The sequence below is a fragment of the Phyllostomus discolor genome, chromosome 11 (genome assembly GCF_004126475.2).
Source record: "Phyllostomus discolor isolate MPI-MPIP mPhyDis1 chromosome 11, mPhyDis1.pri.v3, whole genome shotgun sequence".
Taxonomy (NCBI): Eukaryota; Metazoa; Chordata; class Mammalia; order Chiroptera; family Phyllostomidae; genus Phyllostomus; species Phyllostomus discolor.
Genome location: NC_040913.2, coordinates 81,174,024 through 81,201,730, shown reverse-complemented (window position 1 = coordinate 81,201,730; position 27,707 = coordinate 81,174,024). Strand labels below are relative to the sequence as shown.

Sequence of the window (27,707 nt, the reverse complement as noted above, 5' to 3'; positions counted from 1 at the left end):
CTGTGCAGCCACTGCTTGTGCTCACATTTAGAATGCTGAGGTTCAAGTCTGTCTGAGAATATCGTGCTGGTCTGTGTCCCCTCGCTCTCTAACCTGTTAAATTAAAAAGACTGTAAAAAGTAGTTGCCAGAAAGCACTTCTCGGGCTTTAAGCTGTCATCTTCACATCGCTGTTTGCAGGAGATGGTCTGCTGGCACCCAGCTCAGGGACATAAAACTAAGTTCCTAAAAGAAGTCCATTCAAGTTCAATTTTGTCAATTTTCTTGCTTGTAGATGGATAATGAATGTTCCATTCCTAAAAATCACTTCAACCACCTTATCCTTAACTCTTACTCTTGCCGCATGGCCCCCATCCGACTCCACCAGTGCCCTGTGTTATGCAGTGCCTGGGTCCTTGGTTATCGTCTCGCCTTAATTACCAATGTCAAGATGTTCATTTCCTTCACGGAGGTTCAGCTCAGGATAAATTTTCCTCATGGAGCAACGATACACAAATTTGTCCTCTGACTATTTTTCTCTCATCCTTTTTTTTAGCTTTATATCTGTCTATACATTTTCAATATACAGGCATAAATGGCTTAAAACACATCCTGGGCAGATTTTCATCAACTTCCTTTTACAGAAAAAGAACCTAGAACACAAATCTCATGTCCAAGTTCACTTACAGGATAGAGTAAATCTATACCAGGAGCTAAAAACCATCCTAGTATAGGTTTATGTGCTGCTTTCAACAGATTTTTCAATATTTTTACTGATTTGCATGTGAGCAAAAATTATATGTGGGTGTAAATATATGTGTGTGTCCATATTGGAGGAGGATTGTTTTTGTCATTTAATATTGTATTTTTTGTGATCTATGGATTTTAATATGTGTAGACATAATTCATTTTAATTATCTATGATATTCTACTCTTTAAATAAGCCACATTTACATATGCATTCCCCTATGGGCAGTCATTTGTGAGATATTTTCCCAGCATTTCAGTATAACAAAACACCATTTGAAATGGTTTGTAATACTGGGGTTTCTGTAGTATGCACATATGTGGGGAAATTCCATGAGGAGAGGCTGTACATCTTCAGCTTCACAGATATTTTTACTTGCTCTCCCAGGTGAAATACCAATTCATTTTCCTACTAATGCTTTTGAGAATCACTGCTGTGTTGTGGGTGGAAATTAGGTTCTTGCACATGATCATAAGGAAAGCATTCCAAGGACCCGTGAACCAGAGATGGTGGGGTGGCAAGATGGTTTATTTGTGTGGAAATAGAAGCTGCCCCCTGGGTTCCAATGCCCCATGCCTCTGTCCATGGAAGACATCCAACCATGTCTTCAGCAAGGCCAACACAAAAGCCAGTGTCCAGAGTTTCTGCTTGATATTAAATTTCAGCCCTTTGGAGCCTGCAGGTGACTGCTAAGTAGTGTCATTCCTTATCTTGGTAGTTAGGCTTGTTCCTGGCTGCTCTCATGGTGCAGCTCACGTGGCTGCTGTCCACAGGCCTTGGAGAGAGAATGTGTGAGTCCTTAGGGTGAGCGTGTTCCTGGGGGGGCAAGAGAGTGAGAGAGCTGAGTCCTTTTGGAGCCTGTACTGTCTGCTTTGGGCCTGTAGCTGCTAGACTCCTGTGATCATGTGCTTCCAGGAGGAGAGTGCATGAATGAAGAACAGAGTCCATCACCAGTTATGGAGGTGGGGGAGAGGGCGGGGGACAGGGAGAGAGTGAAGAGAGAGAGAGAGATTGAGAGACAGATTCTTTGTTCCTCTGGGATTGTGTTTGCTTGGGTTGGGGACTGATCAGGTGCCCTTTCACAAAAACCAATCAACTTCCCAGGCTTCCTCCTCAGACTTTAGATAGATTTACCTCTCAACCAATCCCTTCTTTGCCCAGGCTAGACTGGCAGGCCTCTTTGGGCAAGCACCTCTTCCTGCAGCTTTGAACTTCTATTGCACAGGTGCCTGCCTTCCCCTGCTCCCACCTGGCAATCTGGTGCTGGAAGTGGGGAGGGAGGAGTGTTCACCCCCTTAGCAGAGAAGTGCCGTAACCCCTGGGGTATGGAGCTGTAGCTTCCTGTCTAGCGATCAGGCTTATGCTCCCCACCTTATTAGGTCCTTTTTGTTCCCCTTCTCAATACCTAGGCAAACATCAACAGTAACAGTTTTGCCATATTTTTCCCAAGAATTGGTAATCTCAGTAACTTCAAATTTATAATATATGTTAGTCCATTTCTGGAATTTCTATTAGATTCTGGTGGTTAACTTGACTCCCCCTGCATTAGTGCCACACTCATTGAATATAACTTTATGATAAATATTGATATCAGGTAAGCTGAACACTGCTTTTACTCCTTCAAACTGTTTTCCCTACTCTTCACTTATTAATATGAGTTCATTTCCATTTTGAAACAAAATAAGTTCACTGTGATTCAAAATTGGAAAAATAATTCAGTGCATTGATATGGGTATACCTTCATCCTGAGGAAACAAAATTATTTTCTATAAATGTAACTATAAACCACTGTCTCTCTTAATAACTTTAAATTTCTCATGTGTTTTGTATGTTCTCAAGAACATATTGTTCTCAAGAAGTTATTGTCATATTTTCTTTCTTGTGTAGCTCAAGTTTCTTCAATATGGTTGACAAGTGTTGCATTCCTGTTCTCTTGCTTTTTCTTTGCCTGGAGTGCCGCCATCCTGGCTTCCTCTCTATTTATTAAAATGTGAAAGACTATATGGAGCTGGCATCAAATGCTTCTGCAAAGCCACCTGATAACTTATCCAGAGAGTGATTGTTCCCTCCATCAAATTTCTAGAGCATCTCCACTCACATGGAATTTATCAAGATGGAGGGCTGTTGCTGGAAAACTCAGGGCTTCTTGGAGCTTCAAGAACTAAGCGCCTCCCTAGTCCTCCCTACAATATATGTGTGGATCCTCAGCGTGAACTTCCATGCAGACATCCATGTCTACTCAGTTCCTACAGCCAAGGGACCTCACTCACGCAGAGTTGGCCCTTTTAATTTGTGACAGCCTCGTTAGAAAACTCTTTTCCTGTTTATGGGGTCATCCGAACATTAACCACTTCCTACAACCTCACAATTTTCCCCACATTCACATAGCATGCCAGCATGCTGTTTGTTGAATATTATTCTGTTTTAAAAGATTTTATTTATTTATTTTTAGAGAGGGAAGGGGGGAGAGAGAGAGAAACATCAGTGTGCGGTTGCTGGGGGTCATGGCCTGCAACTCAGGCATGTACCCTGACTGGGAATCAAACCTGTGACACTGAATATTATTCTTTACATTAACTCGCCACTGCTACTTAAATAAATCTGTGTTTAAACGAAGTTTCAGATTGATGTAGGAAATTGGAAAGCAGTTCTGTCTGCCAGAAGATAACAGGAAGCATATGGCCAGTTTCGCCCACCACAAGGTAACAGGAAATATAAATACAACGAAAACAAAATAAAGTTATTCCATCTTAACTAGAAAGATAATGCTTGGCTGAAAACTTCTCTAATAGTATTTTTTTTGAGGGTTGGTTAGGATTTAAGAAGATGCCTACTAGCATGAAACGGACTTTCTATATGACATGCTAAGAAAGCTTGGAAACAAACACAAAAGGAGAGACTTCCCTTTATATGAATAAAAAATGTTTAATATTGTGTTGATGAACCATCTGAAATTATTACCCTTGTCACTTAAAACAATGGCCTTACTACCAGTGATACAAATCTCACATTAGGAGAAGCACTGATTATATTCACTTGCCTAATTGTCTATGGATTTTAGAGGCAGTGTAGTCTATATTTAAATGTATTTAAAATGCTTTGTACTAGGCAGTTAGTGAATATTTGTTTGGAAAGTCGTCAAACATGGTTAAGGAAAGGAAAACATCAATAACATCTCCCATGTGAATCTGCAGGCCTGAACCTAGAAACAAATTCTTTACTTATTTTATGGGACTTTAAATATGTTGGCTGTTTCGAGTTTCAGATTGTTAATTATTAAAGTGAGACTTTTAAGGCTCACCTTTATAGAGTGTTGTCGATAAATAAGCGAGGTAACTCGTGAGAAGGAAAAGGGCTGACTGTGGCCCGTCGACAGTGCAGGGTCTGTCCAGCTAAGAGAGAGGGTCCAGGGTTCGGAAGGTGCTTTTTGCATTTCTTGCCCTTGCTAACTCCTGCCCCTGGTGGCTCTTGAGGAAATGTCCTAACTCTCCAGGCTTATTTTCTTTAACTGATTTTTTAAAAGGATGATAATAACATCTTCCCTGTCTGGATTGTGGTCAGGACTAAATAACTTAACACTTGGGTGGCATTAATGTATGGTACATGAAAATCTCCATGCACTCATTTGCTATTATCATTATTAAATTCCCTTTCTTCCCTTTGAATGAAAGATCAGTCGGTGTTAAATGCACTGTTCCTTTTTAATGGAAAGGGATTCTTTTTTATTTTGTTGTAGAAAATAATTTCAATGGCTATGAATAAAAATGAATTACTTCCTGTTTCTTCATTTTCAGGTCAAATAGGAGCACTTAGCCTTTTAGTTTGGGGTATAACCAAACAGAGCTGGTAATAAACATATCTGTCAGGGAGGGAGCACCAACGTACTGTAAAACTACCCGTCTGGGAGGGAGCACTGAACTACTGTTAAAATGCAAAATTCTGCAGATGGCACTAGAACGTGCATTAATGTAATTGCACCCTAATACTGCATCATGGAAATAATCTAGTGAATAAACACTGTGTAGTTTATCGTTATATCTGTATAATGTTTCAAATGAGTTTTAATATGTGAATTTTTGCTTATTCCAAGAAGAGTTTTATGTGTTTTAAACAACTAAGTGATTTTTATTTTTGTTCCTTTTCCTGTTCATTCCAACATATTTTTAAACTGCTATGTGCAATATGTAAGAAAGAAACGAAATGAATATGTACATATATAATGCCTAAATAAATACATAAATAAAGGATGGTATTGTCTACTAATATTGTCAGTTATTCTTAGAACCAGCAGTTGACATATTGTTATGTTTGTTTTATATTCATCTGGTTAAAATCCCTATCTGTGCTGTTTCTTGATGGTAAGACAGGTACTATTAAACTAGTTAAACACAATTTACAATGCTCTCCAATTTGTAATATGACCAAGGCCCTTATAGATCACCAGGTAGAAGCCTAAATTAAGTATTGTGGCCTGGAATACACCTTTCCAGAACTCTGAAGAGAATGCATTTTTACAAAATAAATAATTTTGTTAAATGCAATCAGGAAACAATTTATACATTGTTAGAATTTGGAAACAAGTCTTTTTTTAATATTTTTATTGTTGACACTATCACAGATGTCCTCTCCGCCCCCCTCCCCCAGTCTGCTCACCTCTGCCCCAACCCTCCCCCCTTCCCTCTGGCTGTTACCACGCAGCTCTCTGTGCATGTGGGTCATGTATGTGTGGTCTTTGGCTGATCTCTAACTCATCTCTCATTCAACCTCTCCCCTCTGACAGCTGTCAGTCTGTTCCATGTCTCCATGCTTGTGTTTCTATTTTGTTCATCAGTTAATTTTCTTTATTACGTTCCACATATAAGTGAGATTATATGGTATTTGTCTTACTCTGACTGGCTTATTTCATTTTGCATAATAATCTCCAGGTCCATCCATGCTGTCTCAAAAGGTAAAAGTTCCTTATTTGTTACGGCTGCATGGTATTCCATTGCATAAGTGCACCACAGCTTTTTTATCCACTCCTCTACTTGACACTTGGGCACTTGGGCCGTTTCCAGACCTTGGCTATTGTAAATAACAGCGCCAAGACATAGGGATGCATATATTCTGATTAGTGTTTCAGGGTTCTTAGGATATATTCCCAGAAGTGAAACAATTCTTTGTGAAGCTTTGGAGAAAGCACTTTGTTCACCGCACGGAGGAGGAGAGGAGGTGGTCAGACAGAAACACAACAGCACGCTCTGTGCAGCCAGCTGGTTTTCTGCCCCGCCGACAGGTGTTCACTGTGCAGGGGAGGAAAAATAATTGCGTCCACCCTTTTGAGTTCTTGGCTGAGGGCCCTGTAATAAAGGACCGATTACGAGGAAAAAGCAAAGTTTATGAACATACATATCTAACATACGTGTGAAAGATACACAAGAAAAATGAGTAACTCCTTGAGTTGACTTAAAATTCACGTTTAAATACCATTTTTAAAAGAAAAGGGAAGGGGAGATGTAGGCCTCTTGTGGGAGAGTAAATGGTATTTGGGAGAGGTGAATGGGCCCTGGAAGAAGGGATGAGAGGCATGATAGGCTGTGACAAAGCGTGTCTGGGTGTGATGTCAGTTTCCAGTCTGTTCTTCTATGACATGAGCCAGACCTCCCTGGTTGGTGACACTCCTGGCTGTCTTCATTCAGGTAGTCAACATACAGTTATGCTAGGAGAAAAAAAACTTGCTTTGGCTTGATGAGGTTGATCTTTACAAGGTCGTCTCCCTTTAACTCCTTGAAAGCAGAAAATTCTATGTTAAAATATATTATTTACGAATCTTCTATTCTCCTCATCTCTCAAAAATAAGATAACCAAAAACAACACCTTTTTTAGCAGTTTCTTACACCTTAGAAAAATTTATATCAAGGCAAATTTGACTACACTATAGATGATTTAAATTAATCTGATAAAATGTTACTAAGTTTGTCAAAGAGGGAAAAATGACTTTCAATAGTGTAACAAATTTTTAAATTTGTTTGCAAATTTTTTCAAACAGTGACATTTTTCAGTGAATCATCAAGACCCTGGAAGCCATACCCTCTACCCTCCTTGTTCTCATAGAGTTTTTCTACTTGCTGTTAAAATCCAATAATCCTTAGTCTTTCTCTGATTCTTTTTGTTATCATTTTTCCTTAAACATGTTTTCCTTTTGCTCTTTATTCCTTTGAATAGTGTGGGTTTTCCACTTCCCCAGTGAGGCACCCCAGCTGTGTTTCTGGCAGATTTGTTTTTCCTTAAAGATGGTTCCTTTCCCCTGCTGTGCGCGTGCAACAGCGCTTGCTATTGGCCTCACCCTGCTCGCAGTCTCAGTGCGTGTGGTCCTCAGGATCGTGTGTGTTGTGTCCTCTCTCGGAGCTGATGCTCCTCTGAGTGGGCAAAAGACTTCTTTACCTCCTTCAAAACAGCTTTCGTGGTTAAGTTGTTCTATTAATATTACAGGAGAGGATCTGAGCACTGAGTTCCTTCTGTGTCAGGAACCCAACTTGAAGTACGTGCCTTAGTAAAGATCAAACACTGCAACTGAGCTTTCATTCAATTAAATACTGAAGCATTACTTTGTGCATAAATATGCTGAATTTTTGAGCACACAAAGTATGTAAAATAAGCTCAGAGTGACTACTGGGTTACTGAAAAATCTTTCTTTAAATGGCCATGTTTTTATATAATGTTTCATCGTCTAGGAATATGTGTCCCTTTTTAATGCCTCTTCAGTTCCTTTCTCTGTCAGGCTTGGCTAGAATCCTCTTCCATTTCCTGTCTCAAGAGGAAGCCCATTTGACTCAGATAATATCTTTCATCATTCTTGAAATTCAGTTCCTAGGTTGCCTCTTTTCTAGGCTATAAAACCTGATTACAGCACTTTCCATAAACCAACTGGAAAAAATACCCACTCCCAATAGGCATTTTTCTTAAATAGCAAGCTGTAACTACAGTCGTGTTGGAACGTGCCTTTGAGAATTAAATGCCACAGAGAGGGGAAAGCCTCTATTGCCCCGGAAAGTGGACTTTGCCGCATTGTTTTCAATCTCTCTCAACATTAGTAGCTGTTTAGAGACTCATTTTCAGAGAACAGAAAAAAAAGCCTTTACGCTGTCTAAAGTTCATCCCATGTCATTTGGACGCTTTAATCATTTTGGTTTTAAACTTTTATTTCAATCATATTTTTAAATATATTCCAGTATAAATACTTACACAGCATTTAAGTAGGAAACCATTAGCTAAGGGTAGATGATCAATTTTAAAATGAGTATTTTTACCATTTAAAATAAAAAAGGCATTTTAACACCCCACTTTTCTATTCCCATATTGCTCTTACATAAGTCAGCGTAGTATTCATTTGAGAGTGGAGGATACTGGGGCAGAAAAGAGCGAAGGGAGTTACCCTAGGAGTACAGAAGGAAGGACCAGGCTGGGATGGCCATTTGGAAAATCGGAGACTGCCTTTAGTCTCATGTGCTCCATCCCCTGTCTGAACAAATAATGTGATTTACCACTTCTTCTAGAATATGGCTACTCTCAGTGAGAAGGTTAAGGGCTTTTGGAGCCAAGATTCGATTTTTATGGTCACAAGGATGGCGCATACTGCTGCTTAAGTGTGCCAAGTGCTAGCTCCGTGATCAGAAAATAAAATCAATTTTTCCAATCATCTAGCTCATTTTCCAGAGATACATGCTTCTCTTTTATGTCCTTATTTTCCATAACAGGAAACACAGGGAGCAGGGCTAAGCAGAAATTAGATGCTCAAATTATATTTTAATATAAAGAATCAAGTTCATGAGTGAAATCACAAGTAACTCACTACTTCCTTCCAGTCTTTGTGCTTACATCTCTGCATTATATCCTGTATTTATGTAAGTAGTATTGTAAAAGTGGTTAAATGTCATTTTAAAAATCAATTATAGAATTATATCACTTCTGGTATAAAATTGGGTTCTTGTTACAGCTTTGTCATCACATTGGCAATTTAGTGGTAAAATTATCTGGATGCAGGTAGCAGGCTCTCAATACCTTGGTTCGTACTAACTTTCAAACATCCACAAGCTTTTGCGTAAAACTGGAGAATCTATTCTTACTAAAACTTGTTTCTTAAAAAATCCTGTGCTCCACAATTCACCTCCAAACTTCTCAGCTTGCTGCCATTTCAAAGTTGTTCAAATTCCCTCCCCTTTAGGACCACGAGGATACAGACCAGGGATGTGGTCACTCAGCCATCCTTCCACACAACATTTCTTCCTTCCGAAACATGAAACAGGGCATTGCATTAACAGCTCTTAGGTTTAACCAACAAAATTTTAAAATGTATGCATTATAATCTTCCTTCACCTCTTATTTTTTCCCCCTATTCTCACAAATAGTAGCAGAGGAGGAGTTTTCTTTAGCTTTCCCTATCCATCTGGGAAGATCTCATGTGTGATTATATTCACACACGCTCTCCTTTCTCCATCCCTATCCTAGAAAATAACTAATAAAACCTCACTGAAAGGGGGAAAGGGTGTTGGAGTCAGAAAGGAGAAGACGGCACTTTCACATACTGGCGTTCTAGGTGTCAGACACTGAGATTCAGATGGAACGAATCTCTGGTAACGGAGGGGACATGAAAATGAGTGCTGTGGAGAAGGTAAGTCTCGGTGCCACCTGCCGCCCCATCGGGCACCTGTAAACTTTAACCACAGCACAGCTACTGTCAGCTTCGCATATGCCGATGTCAATTCTCCAGGTCAGAATTCTAGTGTATGAGGTCTAGAATTGGTCTCGTTGGTTTATAATAATTATAACTTGTTTGTTACCCTTACTTGTGGAACCCAGATGCCGGGGTAATTTGTTGTTGTCTCTAGCTGCTCCACCACCACACTGCTGAGAGTGCAAGTCAGCAGCCCTGGAGCCCGGCTCCATCACCTCGACAGCTGGCCCGGGGTTAAGAGTCCTCATTTCCTTCCCGTCCTCGGTCTCATATCCTGTGTGTGGACATGCACTGGCCCCGTTTAATGCTCCAACAGCAGACCCTGTACTCTCGTAGGAAATCCCACTTTTGCTCCTCTTCCCCCCTCAGAAAATGGCCCATAAACTCACTCTGCACTTCGTTTTCATTTTCCAGTCAGCCCACTCTAATTAAGCCTTCAAATACTCAAAGATTTTTTGTTTACCTTTCTTCTTAGAAGACTTTCATCATTTCCGTCTCGTCTCAGGTGCCCTGTTTATGAGGTGTTCTATTTTTATCACATTTAAAGGAGTCCCATTATATTACCTTGCCTATTATTTTCATAGACTCTATCATTATTCAATGTTATATTGCTTGTATAATGTATATATTATATTATTTATTTTATTATTTACATAATGTATTTATTAATATCTTTAATTTTATATTATTATATTTGTTATATTAATATGTGTGTTATGGCCTTCAGAGTAGGCTACTATTTGATATGTTATTTTTCCATGTATTTATTGTGTTTTCCCCAAGTATCTGAAATTCATGAGTGTAACAGTCTTGAACTTTACCTGCACACAGTTGTCACTAAGAACATATTTTAGCAAGTGAAGAACCACTTTTGCCTAGAGTCTCAATTACTATGCCCTGCTGAGAATATGAATACACACACACACACACACACACACACACAATAATGCCAGCTAGATTGCAATAATTAGTACATTTCTTTGGCCTCAGTATTTTATACCGTTGTCTCCTCCTATGAGGTATGGGAGTAATAACGAATGGTCTCTGCTACTCTAGTTAATATCTCCGCCATTCCATCCACTCAGCAGACTTCACCAGAATTTCCCAAAGTTAGGTTATCAATGATGAACTGTGTTAAGGTCGTTCCAGAATATTTCATTCCCTTCTAGTCTCTATTTGCTGTGTTATTAAATTTACTGAACAAAATGGGCCTTTCTGAAAATCAGATTTCTATATTTTTGGAGAAAAATGTTGAAAATTGTACAAGGTCTAATTCTATTTTCCCATGTATCTCTCATTTAACCACATAATATCTTCTTGAAAATTTTATTCACATTATCAGGATTAAAAGTATACTTTTTCATATAGAAAGTACAAAGTCCAAATTTAAATCAGCCCTCACCTGAATTACAAGGGGTTATAAGTAAGTCCATTTACCTTATTGTGAATGTTGATAATCATTTTGATCCAAGAAGATAAAGACTTTCTTGCTATTACCTAAGAAATATTATATTTTAGAAGTTATTTGATTTTAATGAATGCTTTGTCAGCGAGAAATATGGTATGAAATAGAATTGCAAAAGTAAGATAAAGATGGTCCTAATTACTTTAAGTAGCCAGGAGGAGTGTATGCAACCTTGAAATCCAAAGGAATTCCAAAGAAAGTTTTTGGAGGGTATTGAATTCATGTTACAGATGGGGTAGAAAGGACTAGGCCAGAGAAATATCTCAGTACATGTTATTTTCCTCAGGAAATTGTGATCATGTTCCTCTTGTTCATGAGACCTACTTGGCTGTTCGGAGAAAATAAGTATCTCTGAAATTGTAGGTTTGTTTGGTAGATTCCCTTAGAATAACAATACCACTTAGTGAAACAATTTTCTGCATTAATTATAGAAATCTCATAATGTCAACCAAGATATTTTAGAATATGCTCAATACTTGAAAAGGGATCAACATATAATATTTTAGGCAAAGGTTTTAAAAGTTTCCAATTTAGGATTGTTTGCTTAGTCTTCTAGAGCAGGGGTGTCAAACTCATTTTCGCCGGGGGCCATGTCAGCCTCGCTGATGCCTTCAAAGGGCCGAATGTAATTTCAACTCCTTAACAGTTAAGGGGTAGTTACATTTACACAGTCCTAAAATTACATTCGGCCCTTTGAAGGCAACCGCGAGGCTGATGTGGCCCCCGGCGAAAATGAGTTTGACACCCCTGTTGTAGAGTTAGATGCTGTTATTCGTCTTTGGCGGCACCAGCCCTGCACTGTGACACCTACTGAAAGCTTTTGTGACAGAGAAAAACAATCTGTGAGATGTAAGAAATAAAGATTTTTTAAAAGAAAACTCTTTGCAGTTTATATGCTCTAAGGTATTTTGTGATGAAGATGGTGTATAAGGTAATAATGTTAAATTCATCTTTAAGGTGAGGTAATAAAAATAGCTTTCATTAAATAACACTTTTTTCATGTTTTCTTGATATCTTTTTCTGTTGGCCTTTTGTTATCCAATTTGCTCTTCAAAATTGTTAGAGGCATTGGGTATGTTTACTGAATCTCTTGCTTTTCAAAAAAAAAAAAAGTACACACAGAGAGAGAGACTCCTGAGAGAAATAGCTACTGTTATGGTTAGGCAAACGTGGCTAAAAATAATATATATCTTACAGACATAGCAACTAGTTAAATAGCTCTAAAAACAACACTAATGATAATATGTTGAGGGAATTTGTAACATTTGAACTATTTTTAATTAGATGAATTAACTAATTTTAATTACATAGCCATAATTATCTAAACACTCAATACCCATTATTCTTAGGTATGTTGTATCTTTTGATTAAAAATATGTAGATTTTGCCCTAGCTGGCCTAGCTCAGTGGATTGAGCTCGGGCTGCAAACCAAAGCATCTCAGGTTCGATTCCCAGTCAGGGCACAGGCCTGGGTTGCAGGCCACGTTTCCAGTGGGGGTCACGTGAAAGGCAAGCACACATTGATGTTTCTCTCTCTCTCTTTCTCCCTCCCTTCCCTTCTCTAAAAATAAATAAATAAAATCTTTTTAAAATGTAGATTTTAATTTTGAATGCTTTTCTCTCTCTTCCCCTTTTTGTTTCCCAGATGACACGAGAACAGTATATACTAGCAACACAGCAGAATAACCTACCCAGGGCTGAGAATGCACAACTGTACCCAGTGGGAATTTATGGATGGCGAAAGAGGTGCTTATACTTCTTTGTCCTTCTGCTGTTGGTTACCATGATAGTTAACTTAGCCATGACCATATGGATATTGAAAGTGATGAATTTCACTGTGGTAAGTACCACCCTGAATTTATTTCACATCTATTGCTTTTTGGTTCAAAGACAATACAACTTCATTTTACTTTTTTAGTTGAAAGCTATTCATCTAAAGTTTTACATTTGATGTGTCTTGAAATTCCAAAGGCTTTCATATACTGTTTTAAGAGTGTATTCTATATATGTAGTCATGAAACACTTCTGATATAATATTACTACTTGCCACCTAAGTGTGGGAAATCTAGATAATGAGACAGCACAGCGCATTGATTCATCAGAAATTTGGAAAACTTTTAACCAATACACAGGAACGATTGCTCGTTCTACCTGGGAACCTAAGAAATGAGTCAGACATTTCACAGTAAAATTAGGTGATATTTTACAACAAATTAATGTCAGAAATCAAAAGTCCCTTTGAAATACTGCGTATAGAGCATTTGGCACCCTATACCTGCTTTCCATGTAGCATACCGTATGATCAAGTCTAACCCTTAGGATTCGGTCTGGGCTGTGTGAACCAACGTGTATAGTTGCCGTCAGATGGTAATCTCATTCTTTTGGAGCATAGATGTGATAAGTAGAAGCAAAAAAAACAGAAATTGAATCAAGTTTTTATGAAAATTAACCATAGTAAGACAATTTTATCATTTACTGATGAATTTGGAATGTGTGCCATAAACCTAGTAGCATGACTTATCTGGAAAAACTAACTGCTTCAGCAAAGTCTAGCTTAGCTCATTACATATTTCCTGTTTAAATTCTCACATTTCTCTACTCTGTCTTTAAACTTTTTGACTTTTACTTAGAGACAGATAGCTTCACATCCAGGCAGGTATCTCGCACTTGCTGACCAAACCACTGTTACTCTTTAAAACTCTGCATCCTCAGGGGCAAGTGTAAAGTGGGCCATTTAACTTCACTGACCTTCCTGCATTGGATGTCATAACAAAAATAAAATGATAACCTCTGCCATGTATTGATTTAGAAAGAGTAGTTTTGTTTGTTTTTTTCTGACTTGACTAACGTCCGTCTCTGGCTTTAAACACCGCCTCGGTAGGGAAAGGGAGCCTGCCTCCATCTGTCCACAGTGGAGGGCGCTGGGGTTGCGTGCAGGAGGGGCCTGAGAGGGCGGGCGGCCTGACTTTTGAGAGAGGAAAACCCATGTGTGTGCAAATCATGGTACAGCAGCATATGCTCACAGAGAGCTGCAAGCTGAGCAAGGGTTTCATTTTATCCAACACAGCGCAGATTTTTGAAAGACATTCATCAAAAAAGAAATGAAAGACAGAAAGGATGGGCAGGAATCGATATGTTCTAGGATTGAGTAATTACTTGAGAAATGACTGCATCCTAGACATGGATGTCCGTTCAGGGTCATTGATCCAGGCCTGTGCGCCTGCCGGTGACAGGAGGCGGTACTGAGGGCCACTAGGCCAGTTGCTGCTTCATGAGACCCTCTGTAATACATCTGAACCGTTCCTTCGTCTCAGGAGTCGGCGCCGTCCCATCCCCTGCTCTTCCCTCTACACACACTTGCAAGTATTGGGGCACAAATGTCAGCAGTTGTACCCCTAAGCCTTTCTGTTCCTCTGATCTCTGCTCCTCCCTTCTCTTCCTGGTGTCCAAGCTTCGTTAATGATTTATTTATCACATTAGTCGGGGCACAGTGTATAACCCTGCGGACTCTTTTACGCTGCCGTAGCCATCCGTCAAACTTGCCGTTGCTGACAGCAGTTTTCCAACCTCCTTTCCTTAATTAAAAAAAAATTAAAAAGAAATAAAGAGCAGAGTTTTCTCCAAGTTTTGAAAGTTTGAGGCTTCAATTTCCTTTACCAAAAGACATCTTTCAAAAGCTCGTGAAAGATGTGATCAACTCTCGCATCAGGGAGCCTCGATTCTATCCAGTGACCAGGCCACAGGTTTTCAGACTCAAGCCGTGAGAGCGCCTCATGCATATTTAAATTAATTAGGAAAATAGACTTAAATGCATAATTACATGGCTGCATGCATCAAGCTCCCAATATCTTGCCCCATGCTGAGGTCAGGGCTAGATAAGCCATTCAAGGGAAATAATTGAAACAATCACCTTTGTCCTCAGGATCCACACAGGCCTCAGGGTTTCTGTCGCGTATGGAGCTATCTAATTTGAACCTCAGCTGGCAAAATAGTAAATGTCATCATATTCCTGGTGATAATGAAAAAGAGTTTATTTCCATAGGAGGCTTGATATTTATATATATGCATTAAATTTGGAGCATATCTTATTTATTTTGAAATTACAATGTTACTGTTTCATAATCAAAATAGAAGACTAATCTTCCTTCAGCCATGTAATATATTTGCATGTAGCTGAAATGAAAGGAAAGATGAAATTGTAGTTATTGCATCAAGGTAATCTTTGCAAAGTAACATATTCCCTATACAATGCAGTAATTCATAATCATTCAAAGAAATTCAAAATTACTCCAATAGTTGCAGAATTGAGCAATTCTCAATATTACACATCAGATTAAGTTGTATATACCTGAAAAGTGTGAAATAATTTGTAATCCTTTCATACTGGAGTAGTAAAAAAAAAATCAGTTTTATGTTTTCCCTGGTCCATTACGACTGTATCCATCTCTAGAGTGACTACCAAACTACCTGCTGTAATACAGTAAGAACTGGTAAATGATATGTAAATTGTTTGGGGATCATTATGGATCTGCACAAAATGTATATCATTTTTATTTTAACTGTTGCCATCCAATGCATAAAAATATGTGGCTGTTAACATCTTTTATTTGAGCAAACTGGGCATGTTATTGTTATTAAAATATGTGTTTTCAACACAGCAAAGGTAGCTGCCAACCTGTTTTATAGTACTTTTTGGAGTCCATCATTATGATCAGCATTATGCATAATCTGTAGGGTTATTGTGATTTTATTTTGTTTTTCATTTTGTGGAAAATAAAATCACTCTGCTATTGAGATATTCATTTGCAGAGAATAAACAAAAAGGAAATGACTTATACTAACAGGGTGAAAGACTTTATTATTTTAAAAATGTTTTCCTAGTTTCCTTTTTATTGTATTTTTTTCCATCACCATTTATCCCCCTTTTACCTTCTTCTGCCTCCACCCACCTCCCTTCCTTCACAATCCCCACTCTGGGCTCCACGGCCACGTGTCCGTGTTTTTTTTTGCTTGATCCTCCACCCTCTAACAACCCCCCCAGAGCTGGCATTCTGCTCTCTATGAGTCTGTCTCTATTTGCTTGTTAATTCAGTTTGTTCATTAGATTCCATGTATGAGTGAAATTATATGATATTTATCTTCTTCTGACTGGCTTACTTCGCTTAGCATAATGTTCTCCAGTTCCACCCATGCTGTCGCAAAGGGTAAAATGTTTTTCTTATTTGTGGCCAAGTAGCATTCCATGGTGTAAATGTCCCATACTCATCTACTGATGGACACTTGAGCTGTTTCCAAATCTTGGCAATTGTAAATAACATTGCAATGAACATCAGAGTGCTTATATTTTTTCAAATTAGTGTTTTGGGTTTCTTTGGTTAAATTCCCAGAAGTGGAATGAATCACTGGGTCATAAGGAGGTGAAATAAAGTCATGCCTTTATATTCCATTAATATTTGGCAGTGGAAGTAAGCACATACAATGGGCTAAAGATAGTTTATTCAATAAATGGTGGTAGGAAAATTGGACAGGTACATGCAGAAAAATGAAACTAGACCACCTTCTTATACCACACACAAGAATAAATTCAAAATTGGATCAAAGACTTAAGAGTTAGACTCAAAACCAGTAACATCCTAAATGAAAACATAGGCAGTAAAATCTTGGACTTCATAGCAATATTTTTTTCTGATATATCTCATCAGGCAAAAGAAACAAAAGACTTTAAATACAAACAGTAATTTCCTGGCTATGAGAGTTGATGAATATAGGAATAAGTTGAAGAGAGAGACTTCAAAAGCCCCTTCTCCCTCGATCAGTATAACTCAAGCACATGTTTTTGCTGCTTTTACTGTTATTGTTGTTGTTGCGCTATTGTGTTATTATTGTCGTTGTTGTTGTTACATGATTGGTTGGTATATCTTCGTGGCTCAACATGAATGAACAAGTCCAGCAGAGCTACCAAAGTGAGGTATTCTATGAGACAATATTCTTTTCTTGTCTCAAGTGCCCTTTCTAAGTAGGTAAGTTCCATATTTGAAAATTGGAAATTAATGTAATATTAAAGTGTTCATTTTAATCACAAGAGTACCAAGTAAAGGTCAGTGGCATTCAAGGACATCTTAATTTGATTAGAAATGTTAGCTGGCCATCAGAAAAAAGAATGGAAACTGAAGTGTCATTTATTAAGCAAAGAGGGAGAGGAAATTCATGAATGTTGTGACGAAGAGGTCAGGAATACCCAGACGCGGATAATAATTGAAACACTTATTTCAACAAATTGGAAAAAATTTCTTAGAGGCTTGTTTGATCAGTAGAATGAATGTTGGCTGAAAAGCAATCCCAGAACCTTCCAGATATTGCTGGAGGTCACTCAACAATATTTTCTCCATTTGGTCCCTCAGCACCTGCTTACACACTCCTGCAATGACATGCAAACCATCTTATTAAACCCCTGGGTAGTTTTATTCTTGTTTCATATCTTGCTATTGTGTTGTAGTTTCCCTGTGTGTCACTCTAATCATGGGATCCTAGTTACATCCTTTCAATCTGACATAAATTTATTAATTAATTCATCAAGACCATGACACATCATAATGGACACATAGATCGACACAAACATATATATGCACATACACATATATACATTAAGGATACATAAGTTTGTTTTATGTCTAAAAATCAAAATATAGAAGAGAGATTCTTATGCAGTCACTTTGGTTTCTTTACTTGCCACTTGCTTTTCTTCATTTCAAATGTATTACCTAATTGCAATTATATGTCTACAATACTGCCTGCCCCTTTAAGGCATTTTTCTGTTTATAGCTGTTGTCTGTAGAGTCACTGATACTATTTATCATACCTTTTTTCTCATAGTGTACCTTTCTAAAGGAGAGAGCACATGCATTATATCTGGTGTCTGCTATCTAACTGTTTTAAGTTAATATTTTAAAAAGTTAATTTGGAGGGAATATGGAATAAAGAAACACTTTCTGAGTCTGAAATCCTGGGCTTTCTTTAATACTTTGGTAAATGAAGAATCACAAATTCTCATCTCACTCTTGTGAATATTTCTTCTTTTTATCTTTTATTATTAACCTGCTGATATATTATCCATAGCAGTGTGAGTCGACCTGTCATCTAAACTATGTTCGCAACATGCTGTCGTTGGTTAGTGTGTCCATCCAAAAATCTTCTAAGGGCACAGCTTTCTTCGTTTTACTCTCTAACAGGACCAATATATGAGAATGAAGTTGTCCATCTCTGTGTATCCAGCCACTTCACATGTATATCAAAGCTGTGTCTTCATCCCAAAGGCATTTTATTTCTTACCCAGAATCTAAGGATATAGCCAGACATATATGAAGCTTAAACATCAAATGGCCATATTTCATGAACTTTAATAACTTTTCTCCTCTCCTTATTCATCACAAAATAGTTTCTCTCTATATAATCTTGTTTCCTGCCTGGCCCCCCACCCCCCTGCTCCACCCACATAGAGAACGTGAGCTCCATAAGGCCCAGGGTTTTGACACCTGCTCCACCACTGTATTTCTGAGACAGAGGACTGGCGATTATGTGGTCTCTGCAGTGGCATTTATTACATTCTACATTGAAAATGCAGGATTTTGTTCTGAACATGAAGTTTGATAATCTCTGGCAATCCCTGCATTTAAGATCTAACACATTCCAAGGAGACAGGCCCAATCTTGATTATCAATATGAGGAGTACAGAGAGCTGCCATTATTAATGCTTCAATTGCTTTATCATCCTACAAAATAACATACATATGCCATATATTGAAGGCCTAAATTATAATAGTGATAATAAACACTAAACTGTACACCTGTGACATCATCACCCAGATGGAAAAATAAAGTTCCCCAGTGCTACCAACTCCATAAAGAAAACCAGAGTCCTGACTGCTTCTCATGCTTCTGTTTAGTTTCATTTGTGTATATGTTACTGTTTTTAGTTCAACAGCATGTCTGTGACGTGTATTCCTGTTAATGTGTGTAGCTGCAGTTTACTTACTGCTGTAAATTTCATCGAATGAACATGCCTGATTTATTTATCAATCAATTCTCCTTTTGATGTGTTTCCACTCTGTTGTTGTTGCTTAAATCACTCTCACAAACAGTGCCTCTATGAACATTCTTGTGTATTGATAATCGTAGTCGCACATATACAATAGTTTCTCTAGATTCTAAAGTATAAAGTGTATGCCTAGGGGTATTGACTTCCAATATCAATTATTCCCCTAAGTGGTGGAATCAATTTTTACTACCACCAGCAACTTATAAGAGTTCCTTTTTTTCTCTCTGTTAACACAGAATTACCAGCTCAAATAACTTCTGCCTGGTGAGCCACAAATCTCACGGCCAGCTATCTCAGGGAGATCTGCCTTATTTATTGATTTGTTTGTTTGGGTGCCCTGTATCTTATCTTTATTCATATATTATATCTCGATGATAGGACTTACCGTAGTAAATATTAAATCTATAATTATGGTTCATCTAAATATATATTTTCCCCCCCACCAACTTTCCTCTAGTCTCATTTAATGTGGGGATTCCTAAAGGAGAAGAGGCTGGTGGTGTTGTCTTACTTATCTTGGTGCCTTCCTTGTCCAAGCACATAATAAATGTTATGTTATTTTTAGTTGACTTTATCATTTTAAGTGATCGAGATTGGCTTTTGGTAGAGGGAACCTCAAATTTAATATCTTAAAATGTCCACCTCTTTTCTCTGTAAAACTGCTTCAGACTCCATTTGGTTTCCGACTTTATGTGGTGGGCATTTGTGTTTAGCTGAAATCCCACCTTACCTTGTTAACAGAGTGACAACCCTCAAGTCCTTGCACGATGTTCAGCAGGGCGACAAGCTTCCCCTAATAGGAAGACAAGCATAGAACTCTTTCTCCCAAATCCCAAAGCACTGAGGTATGACAGGTTTGCAGGGAAAAAGTACAGTCTTTTCAAGTGCTGGTTACTAACTCCAACCGACTCCTTCAGTAATAAGCACAATCAAATCTGGTTTATTTTTTTCTTTTTCACACACACACATACACACACCCTTGGATTTTATGTAAAAACATTCTTTTCCTGCTTCACCTTCCTTTAGGCAAGATCAGTTGCTAATTAAGAGGTGCCACAGGCTGCCAATTACTTGCAAATGACCATCAAATCCCAGATCCTCTGTGCAGCCACTTTTCACAGCCCCCCTAGAGAAAGCAATCTGGCCTTCAGGAGTGAGTGAAAATAACTGTTTCCTGACTCGCAGCCCCCCCTGGCGAGGGCGCCCCCTACTGCAGAGCTTCTGTCTGTGCACCACAATCACACATAACTTCCCCAAATGCCTCTTCATTTAACAAGTCCGATCAATGAAATATTAAGATTTTCTACAGAAGTCCGTTGACCCAACTTGGTCAACGGATCCTGTATGGCATATTTGTGATTTTTCTGAATTTACTTTAAAAAATGAAATAAAAGACACACACACACACACACACACACACACCAAACTAAGCCCCCACTAATTTTAATTTATTCCCCAATTTACTGAAAGGGATCAATAACAGGGATCAGAAACTAGAAACAGAGAGGAATTTTATTCAAAATAAGGGATGAGGGTTTTTAAATTGCATTTCTCATATCATTGTCGTAAAACGTGGACTGAAACTTATACTCTATAAAAAGTTCTGAACCTCATGCTGTTTCTAATAAGTATTTATTCCACCCCCAAACCCACAAACATATCAGGCTGTATTTTGTGAATACAACCATTTACAAACATAAAATGAGTTCACTTTTATATTCGTAACTATTATATTACCAGGCAAAATGCTTGAGTCTCCACTAGCTGCCATTGAGGAATTTTCCCAAACAAGATTCTTGTCAGTGTCAGGCTTTCCTTGGATTGCTGGTCCACCTCTCATCATCTATCCAGCAGTGGACTGTCAGGTCCACATCCTGGTTTTACTGTTTATTAGCTGTATGTTACTTAGGGCAAGTTATTTACATTGTGGCTGCTTACTACTCTGTAGAATGAGTGAAATATTATCCTTTATTGTATTAGATTATTGTAGAAATCAAAATAAGATAGTGAAAAATTCTAGAAGTGTCTAGCATATCTTAACAGTTCTCTAAGAGTTGCTATTATTACTCTTAATTACTTTCTGGTGTTCCAACTTCACAGGTGTTCCAACTTCACAGTTGTTCCAGACATTGTGGGAATTAACTTGAATCGTACAAAGTTGAGCATAAAATAGTCCTAGGCACAAAAGGATCTTAATATATGTGTATTAAGAAATAAACTGTTAGTAGATGAGGGCATTTATAATCATGTTCATCCCAATGATATGCATGAAGGTTAAAAGCATGAGCACTGGGGCTAGGTAGCCAGATGCACTTTCTGGCTCAATGATGGCCGCTTAGGAACATGACCTTGTGTGAGATACGTAACCTCTTGGAGTCCATTCAGTTTCTTCATCTGTGACAGGGTCAAAGATTGACCCATAGAGATATTAGAAGTACTAAGTGACTGAACACTTATAAAAGTGCTTAAATTTGAACCTCACAGTAAGCACTCAATTGGTGCCAGCTATGTGTAATGACACATATGATTTCCATTCATTATTAGCTGTTCATGCTTAAAATTATTTTATAGGATACATTTTATCACAGCAAATGGATTGTTTCCTTGGGATGACGAGGGGATCACGAAGGTTTCCTTTGAAATTCTAATGTGATGCTGAGATACAAAACAGGTTACCTGAAACTTCTAAGAACAGCCGTTGAGCTGTCAAAATCATCATCATTTTCATGACCCTAAGCAGTTTATTTCCATCACCTGCCTTACCTGAAAGTGAACCTACTGGCCTGTCTGAACAAGAGAGCTCATTTTCCAGAAAGTGCTAACCTCTTCTTGAAACCATTTTGAAAAATGTAGCGTTTAAAAAAACAACAGAATGATAGAGTGGGATTTCCATTTTTGATCCTAAATGTTTCAATATTCTTTAACGTTCTGGTTTTAAATTATTACTGGATGGAGATCCTGGCATCTGAATTATGTGTATAATATCCTGAATTATAACCCTTCGGCTCTAGCTCTTTAGTTACGGGATTGCAGTTTACAGTGCTTGGGCTCCTGTTTTTATTCAGCATGTAGTTTACATTTGGCAAGATTATGTTCCTTGAAGACCTGACCTTCCAGACTTTCACAACAACCCTTCAGAGTGAATAGGGTCCCCTTTGGCAGCTAGAGACACGACAGGGAGGATCAGGAAAGTAAATGTGCCTCCTTAGGGCACCCTGGTGAGCAGAGCTGGATGCAAGGGCCTGCACAATTTTAAATCTCACGCTTTTTCTACCACTTGTTATTGCCGTAATGTTAGTAAAATTAATTTAAGTAAGTTCAATATTTTTCATAAGTGACTTACTTCCCTGTAGAGCTCAGTCCATTCAAACACCACCCTTAAATATCTACCTGTGATATCACTGCCTTTTACTTAGGTTTTGAATTTGTTGGACTAAAGTTACCCCCCTCCCCTCATCTACAATTAATGTGGCAGAGGACTGTACCCCATCTCTCATGGTTGGCGAGGAATCAGACCCGTGAAAATTCCTCTCTACGTTCCAGGCATGACTACACTTTTAAGTTGGGAAGAGTGGACATTGGACTTTAATTTCTGGGTGGAGCACTGACACTCATTATGAAACCTTTATAAAACAGACAGTGGTTTTCATAAAGGCTGTTGGACCCTTACCATCCCCATCTATTTACTGCCCTGGTTAAACTATATTTTCCTGAGGAGTTACAGTTTCTCCATGACAACATACCAGACTGAAAGTGATTTAGGATCAGAGCTTTTGTCCATTTTCCTGGGCTGACACATCCCTTTTCCTGGTGAATTCTTCAGTGCGTGACTCACAGTGCCCACCCCACAGGCTCAGATGGGACCCACCTCCGGTGGCACACCAGCCACCCCACAGTTAGTGCCCCCAGTGGGAGCCTGCCTGCTGGAGAAACATCAGGCCCACCCCACCCTGGGTGTGCTACATGTGGATTTATTACAGAGTTTATGGGAGAGAATGATATAGTTAATGTTGCAAGACCACTTCCATTATAACTCTCTGTCTGCACCTCCTCGTAATTTTCTGACAAATTGTCCCTCTCAGATGAAATCTTTCATGCTTAGTCCTAGCCCAGCAGTACATTTCCTTCCTTTGACTTTATAAAGAAAAATTTAGTCATTTTCATCCAGATTCAGACCAGCACCAAGGGGTAGTTCATGTTACTGAAATAAACTACAAAAATGGTAGCATTGGGTAAATCACAAACTATATGTAGAATATGCAAAAAGGAGTATATTAGAATACTAGATATTCCACAGGAGAAAGTAAAAGATTAAGAAAATTAGCCATTGGTCCTGGCTGGTGTGGCTCAGTGGATTGAGCACCAGCCTGAAAACCAAAGGGTCGCTGATTCAATTCCCACTCAGGGCACAGGCCAGGTCCCCAGTAGGGTGCGCACGAGAGGCAACCACACACTGATGTTTCTCTTCCTCCCTCCCTTTCTGTAAAAATTAATAAATAAAATATTTTAAAAAAAGAAAATTAGTCATTGAATAATAAGTTATAAAAAGGCTTGTTAGTTCATGTTTTAAAATATTTTTATTTTTTAAGTCATTGACATATAATATGAAATATATTTTTTAAAAAGCCTTGCCCTATTTTATGTAACTGAAAAGTAACTAAGTTAATAATTGAATATTTATTTATCTGAAACAGCAAACCAAATTTGCTACAGCTCCTTAGAAATTATTCTACTATTAATATTATTCAGAAGTGAGTTTAGCTGAAAGTTTTTCACATGGGCAATATTCTAATATTTGACATTAATTTAACAAATTCACATATGAGCTCTCACACCTTTATAGGGGTATGCCATTGATCATTTTATAGTTAACTTTGAAATGAGATAAGATTATTAGTTTAATGTCTGTTAATAATAATTTATATTCTGTTGCTAAGTTTATACTTTTGATTCATGCTCATATTTATAGCATATTAATTATAACAAAACTACAGGATAATGGTACTTTCTCTTAACTTTTTCTGACATTTGTATAAAGAAAAAGTGGTCTCTCATTTGCGCACTGTTTTATTATTACAAGAAGTTGTAGGAATGCTTTGGCTGGAGTGGCTCAGTAGGGTGGGCATCACCCTCAAACCAAAAGGTCTCCAGTTTGATTCTGTCCAGAGCATGTGCCTATGTTGAGGGCCAGGCCCCTGGTTGGGGGCGTGTGAGAGGCAACTGACTGATATCTCTCCCACACATCAATTTTTTTCTCCCTCTCTTTATCCCTCCCTTTCCCTCTTGCTAAAAATGAATAAAGTATTTTAAAAAAAGAAATTATAGGCATGCTTAACTTTTTATATACTAGTGGGCATTTTAAATAGGCCCAAATGTATCAGTGATTTATTGCAAAAAGAATGTTCTACAGACACAAATCCAAGTAGTTGAAAACAATAAACACTCAATTAATTTAGGTATCTGTGGATTACCTGTGCATTTCCATGGTCTCTAATGTTGGCAGGACTTTCTCATGGATCTGCATTCAGCTGACCAGTCATCTTGTAGCTGTCTGGTTTAGGATGCCTCATTCCCCTAATTGGCAGTCATTTGACTGTTGGCTGGAGTTACTGCACCATGTATTTCATCCCTCAATGTACAAGTCTTTTTTAAGTGAGTTAGAAGTTTAAAGGAAGAGCATAGCCATTGTATGACCTCTAGATGCCTGAGACTCAAAACTGGTTGACAATTATTGCTCAAGTGCGAGAATTCTATCTGCCAAAGAGTCACAAGTCCAGGAAAGATTCATAGAATGAACCGATTCCCTTCACTTGTCCTAAGAAATGCAATTAAAACAAGAGGTACAAAACTTCTTAAAATTTTTTAGGCTTTTAGAAAGACTTTATTTTTAGAGCAGCTTTAGGTTCACAGCAAGTACAGAGCTTTAATACACTCTCCACCCCAATCATGCACAGCCTCCCACTGCATCAGCGTCTCCCAGCAGAGGGGCATAGTGGTACAGGTGGTGGACCTGCATTGACACATCCAGAGCCCATGGCTTACATTAGGGTTTACCCTTGGTGGACATTCTGTGTGTTTTTTAAATGTATAATGAATGGCATCTCCCCACTATTATAGTATCGTGTGTAAGCATTTAATTTTCATTAAAAATCTCCTGGTATGTACCATAAAAGAACTAGAAATGAGGAGAAAATTGTGTTTCCAAAGAAGCACATCTTCTACTTACATGAAACAACACAAAGATCTAAACAAGAGAAGTTAAAGCTATAATAATAATTTTGTGTAGTATTAATGATTAAAATTAATTTTTCAAATAATAATGAGTGTTTATGGTATAACAAGTAAAATATACATATTTAAAAGAATGTTTAGAAAACTAAATCCAGTCTCTAAAAAGAATTACATAGAGTAAGATATTAAATACAAAACAAAATCAGTGGTGTTCTTATAAGTGTTTTTTCAATTTTCTTCTTGTACATTTGTATAATCTTTACTCAATGATCATGCATCTTATAGGAAATATGTGTGAAATATATTGAATTTCCTAACTTAAGAAAATGCAAAAATAAGTTTCCCATTTTCAAAGCAAACAAACTATTTTCTTGAAGATGAAATGAAACTCTCAAACCTGGCAAGATGGGGTCCATGCGCGTTTTATACGTTTTATAGAAAAGCCACCTGATCCTCGATCAGCAACACACTTTTCTGATGTTGTCAGATGAAAATATCAAGTGCATCAGAAAAACATTCCTGACCTGGAAGAACCTATGTGGGAATATAATCTTTAGTTATGAGTCATTGAATATTAGGTCAAGAACTATTTTAATTTTCTTCATTCATTATTTTTACATTAAAGTGAATTTAGTTAATGGGGCATGGACAGATCTGAATTACTAGAGCTGTATACATCTATTTTCCCACTGGTTGGGAAAAAACTAAAAACCTGCCTGCCCTGGTTATGTTTTTTTCACATAGTACCTGACTCTCCCTCTAACCAACCTGGTCTGATTCCTGTACCTACTGTGATATATCTGAATAGCTTAAAACAGGTCACTGCTTTCTCAATTGGTGGTTTCATTTAACTCACTTGAATATCTTGTGAATATTTAAGTTGATAATTTTGCTGTGAATATTCTTTTCTTGAGATTAATTACAAAATAAACTTAAAAATCTCATAAAATAGCAAAACACATGCAGTTCTTAAACAACCTCTATATTGCCTCCTTCCTTCATTTACTTTTCTGATGTATTCCAGGCAAGCAAGGTTGCTATTTAGAATTCAAACTATGTTTTGCATGAAGCACTACCTTCAGAAGGCCGATAAACAATATACATTCAGTTCTCCCTAAAAATTATGTTTAAGGTAACAATTGCACCATCCTATTACACTGAAATAATTTTCCAATTGTAATCTTATTTTAAGTAAAATGAGTGAAAGATCATGAATTATTACTTAACTAAACACTTGTATTTGTATTTTCTCCCTTCTAAAAAATAAATAGCTGTGGTCGATTTCCTTAAGGTTGTAGATAAGACTTCTTCTTGTGCATCATTTATCTCAAGGTCTATAAAATATTCTACTGGTAATTCTCCTACATAAAACTTTTGTCTTATTAAAACATACAAGCAAGTGTAGAAATTATCCCCCTAAAATTCACATCCGTGACCCTTTGCATCACTTCCTCAGGGTATTGGTGATGATATATTAAACATTATTTTTAAGAATACGCATCTGAGCACTGATGGTTTGGATATTTGAGTAGCAAACTTGTACTTGTAGATCATCTACCATTGAATTCCAGCACAATTGTGGCAGCTTCTTGATAATAAGCAAGCAGCGTGTACTCACAGTCATACGCCCATGAACAAACAAAAAAAACACGGGAGAAAAGGACCTCTCCTGACCTGATGTTCTTTGTTTGGCTTCTCAAATAAAACACAGGCACTAACTAGCCAGTGTTTGTGTCTGAAAAGAAGGAAGGGAAAAAACAGAATACAGTGTGTATATTCCTAAGCTTAGGTGCTTAGCTTAAATTTGTCTTAAATTTCATTGTCTTTTATGCTTATTCTATGTAAATTAAAACCTGAATAGAAATTTGCTCACAAATAAAGCTGAGTGTTAATAAAATGAGGAAAGTTAAATTTTAAATGTAAAACCTCTCCACTCAATTAGCAAATTGGGAAAGGGAAGGGCCCATTGTCATTTTGGATTCATGGCTAGTATTTCAAAGGTGTTTACTTTCTGTGGCCTGTACATTCATATAATTCTAATTATAAAATAAACCTTTATGTTATTACATTCCTAGTCATGGAGTTATTAATTCAATAAATGTTTAGAGTATAACAGGAATGAATCCATTGAAGAATAGTGTTGAAAATTTACCCAAAATCTATTAAAACAATACTATACAGAGAGAAATTTTTGGTATTAAATAATTAATAATCAAATATGAAAGTCTGAGATTTTGTGGATCTAAAATAGTCACTCTAATAATTTTAAAATTTTTCTTTGGAGAAATGTTACGTTATTTATAAACTGACTGTTCTAAAATCTGTAAAATTACTAGGTAAGAGGTACTTATGGTAATGATACTGATATATTGCTTAAAGATTATTAGATTGAGTTTGAAATATGTTTGAAATATCTTAAAAGTTAACTATAAAATATATTTTTTTGTGTAATGAATTATCTATTTTTTTCACATCA

The 27,707-nt window shown here is 37.5% G+C and overlaps 1 protein-coding gene across 1 annotated transcript in view; it reads left to right on the top strand.

Moving 5' to 3' along the window:
* The window catches only part of SGCZ (sarcoglycan zeta), a 675,263-nt gene that overhangs the window by 450,573 nt on the left and 196,983 nt on the right, over positions 1–27,707 (top strand). Inside the window, exon 2 of the mRNA XM_028526929.2 lies at positions 12,551–12,745. Coding sequence (XP_028382730.2) covers positions 12,551–12,745 — 195 coding nt within the window. The remainder of the gene's footprint in view (positions 1–12,550; positions 12,746–27,707) is intronic.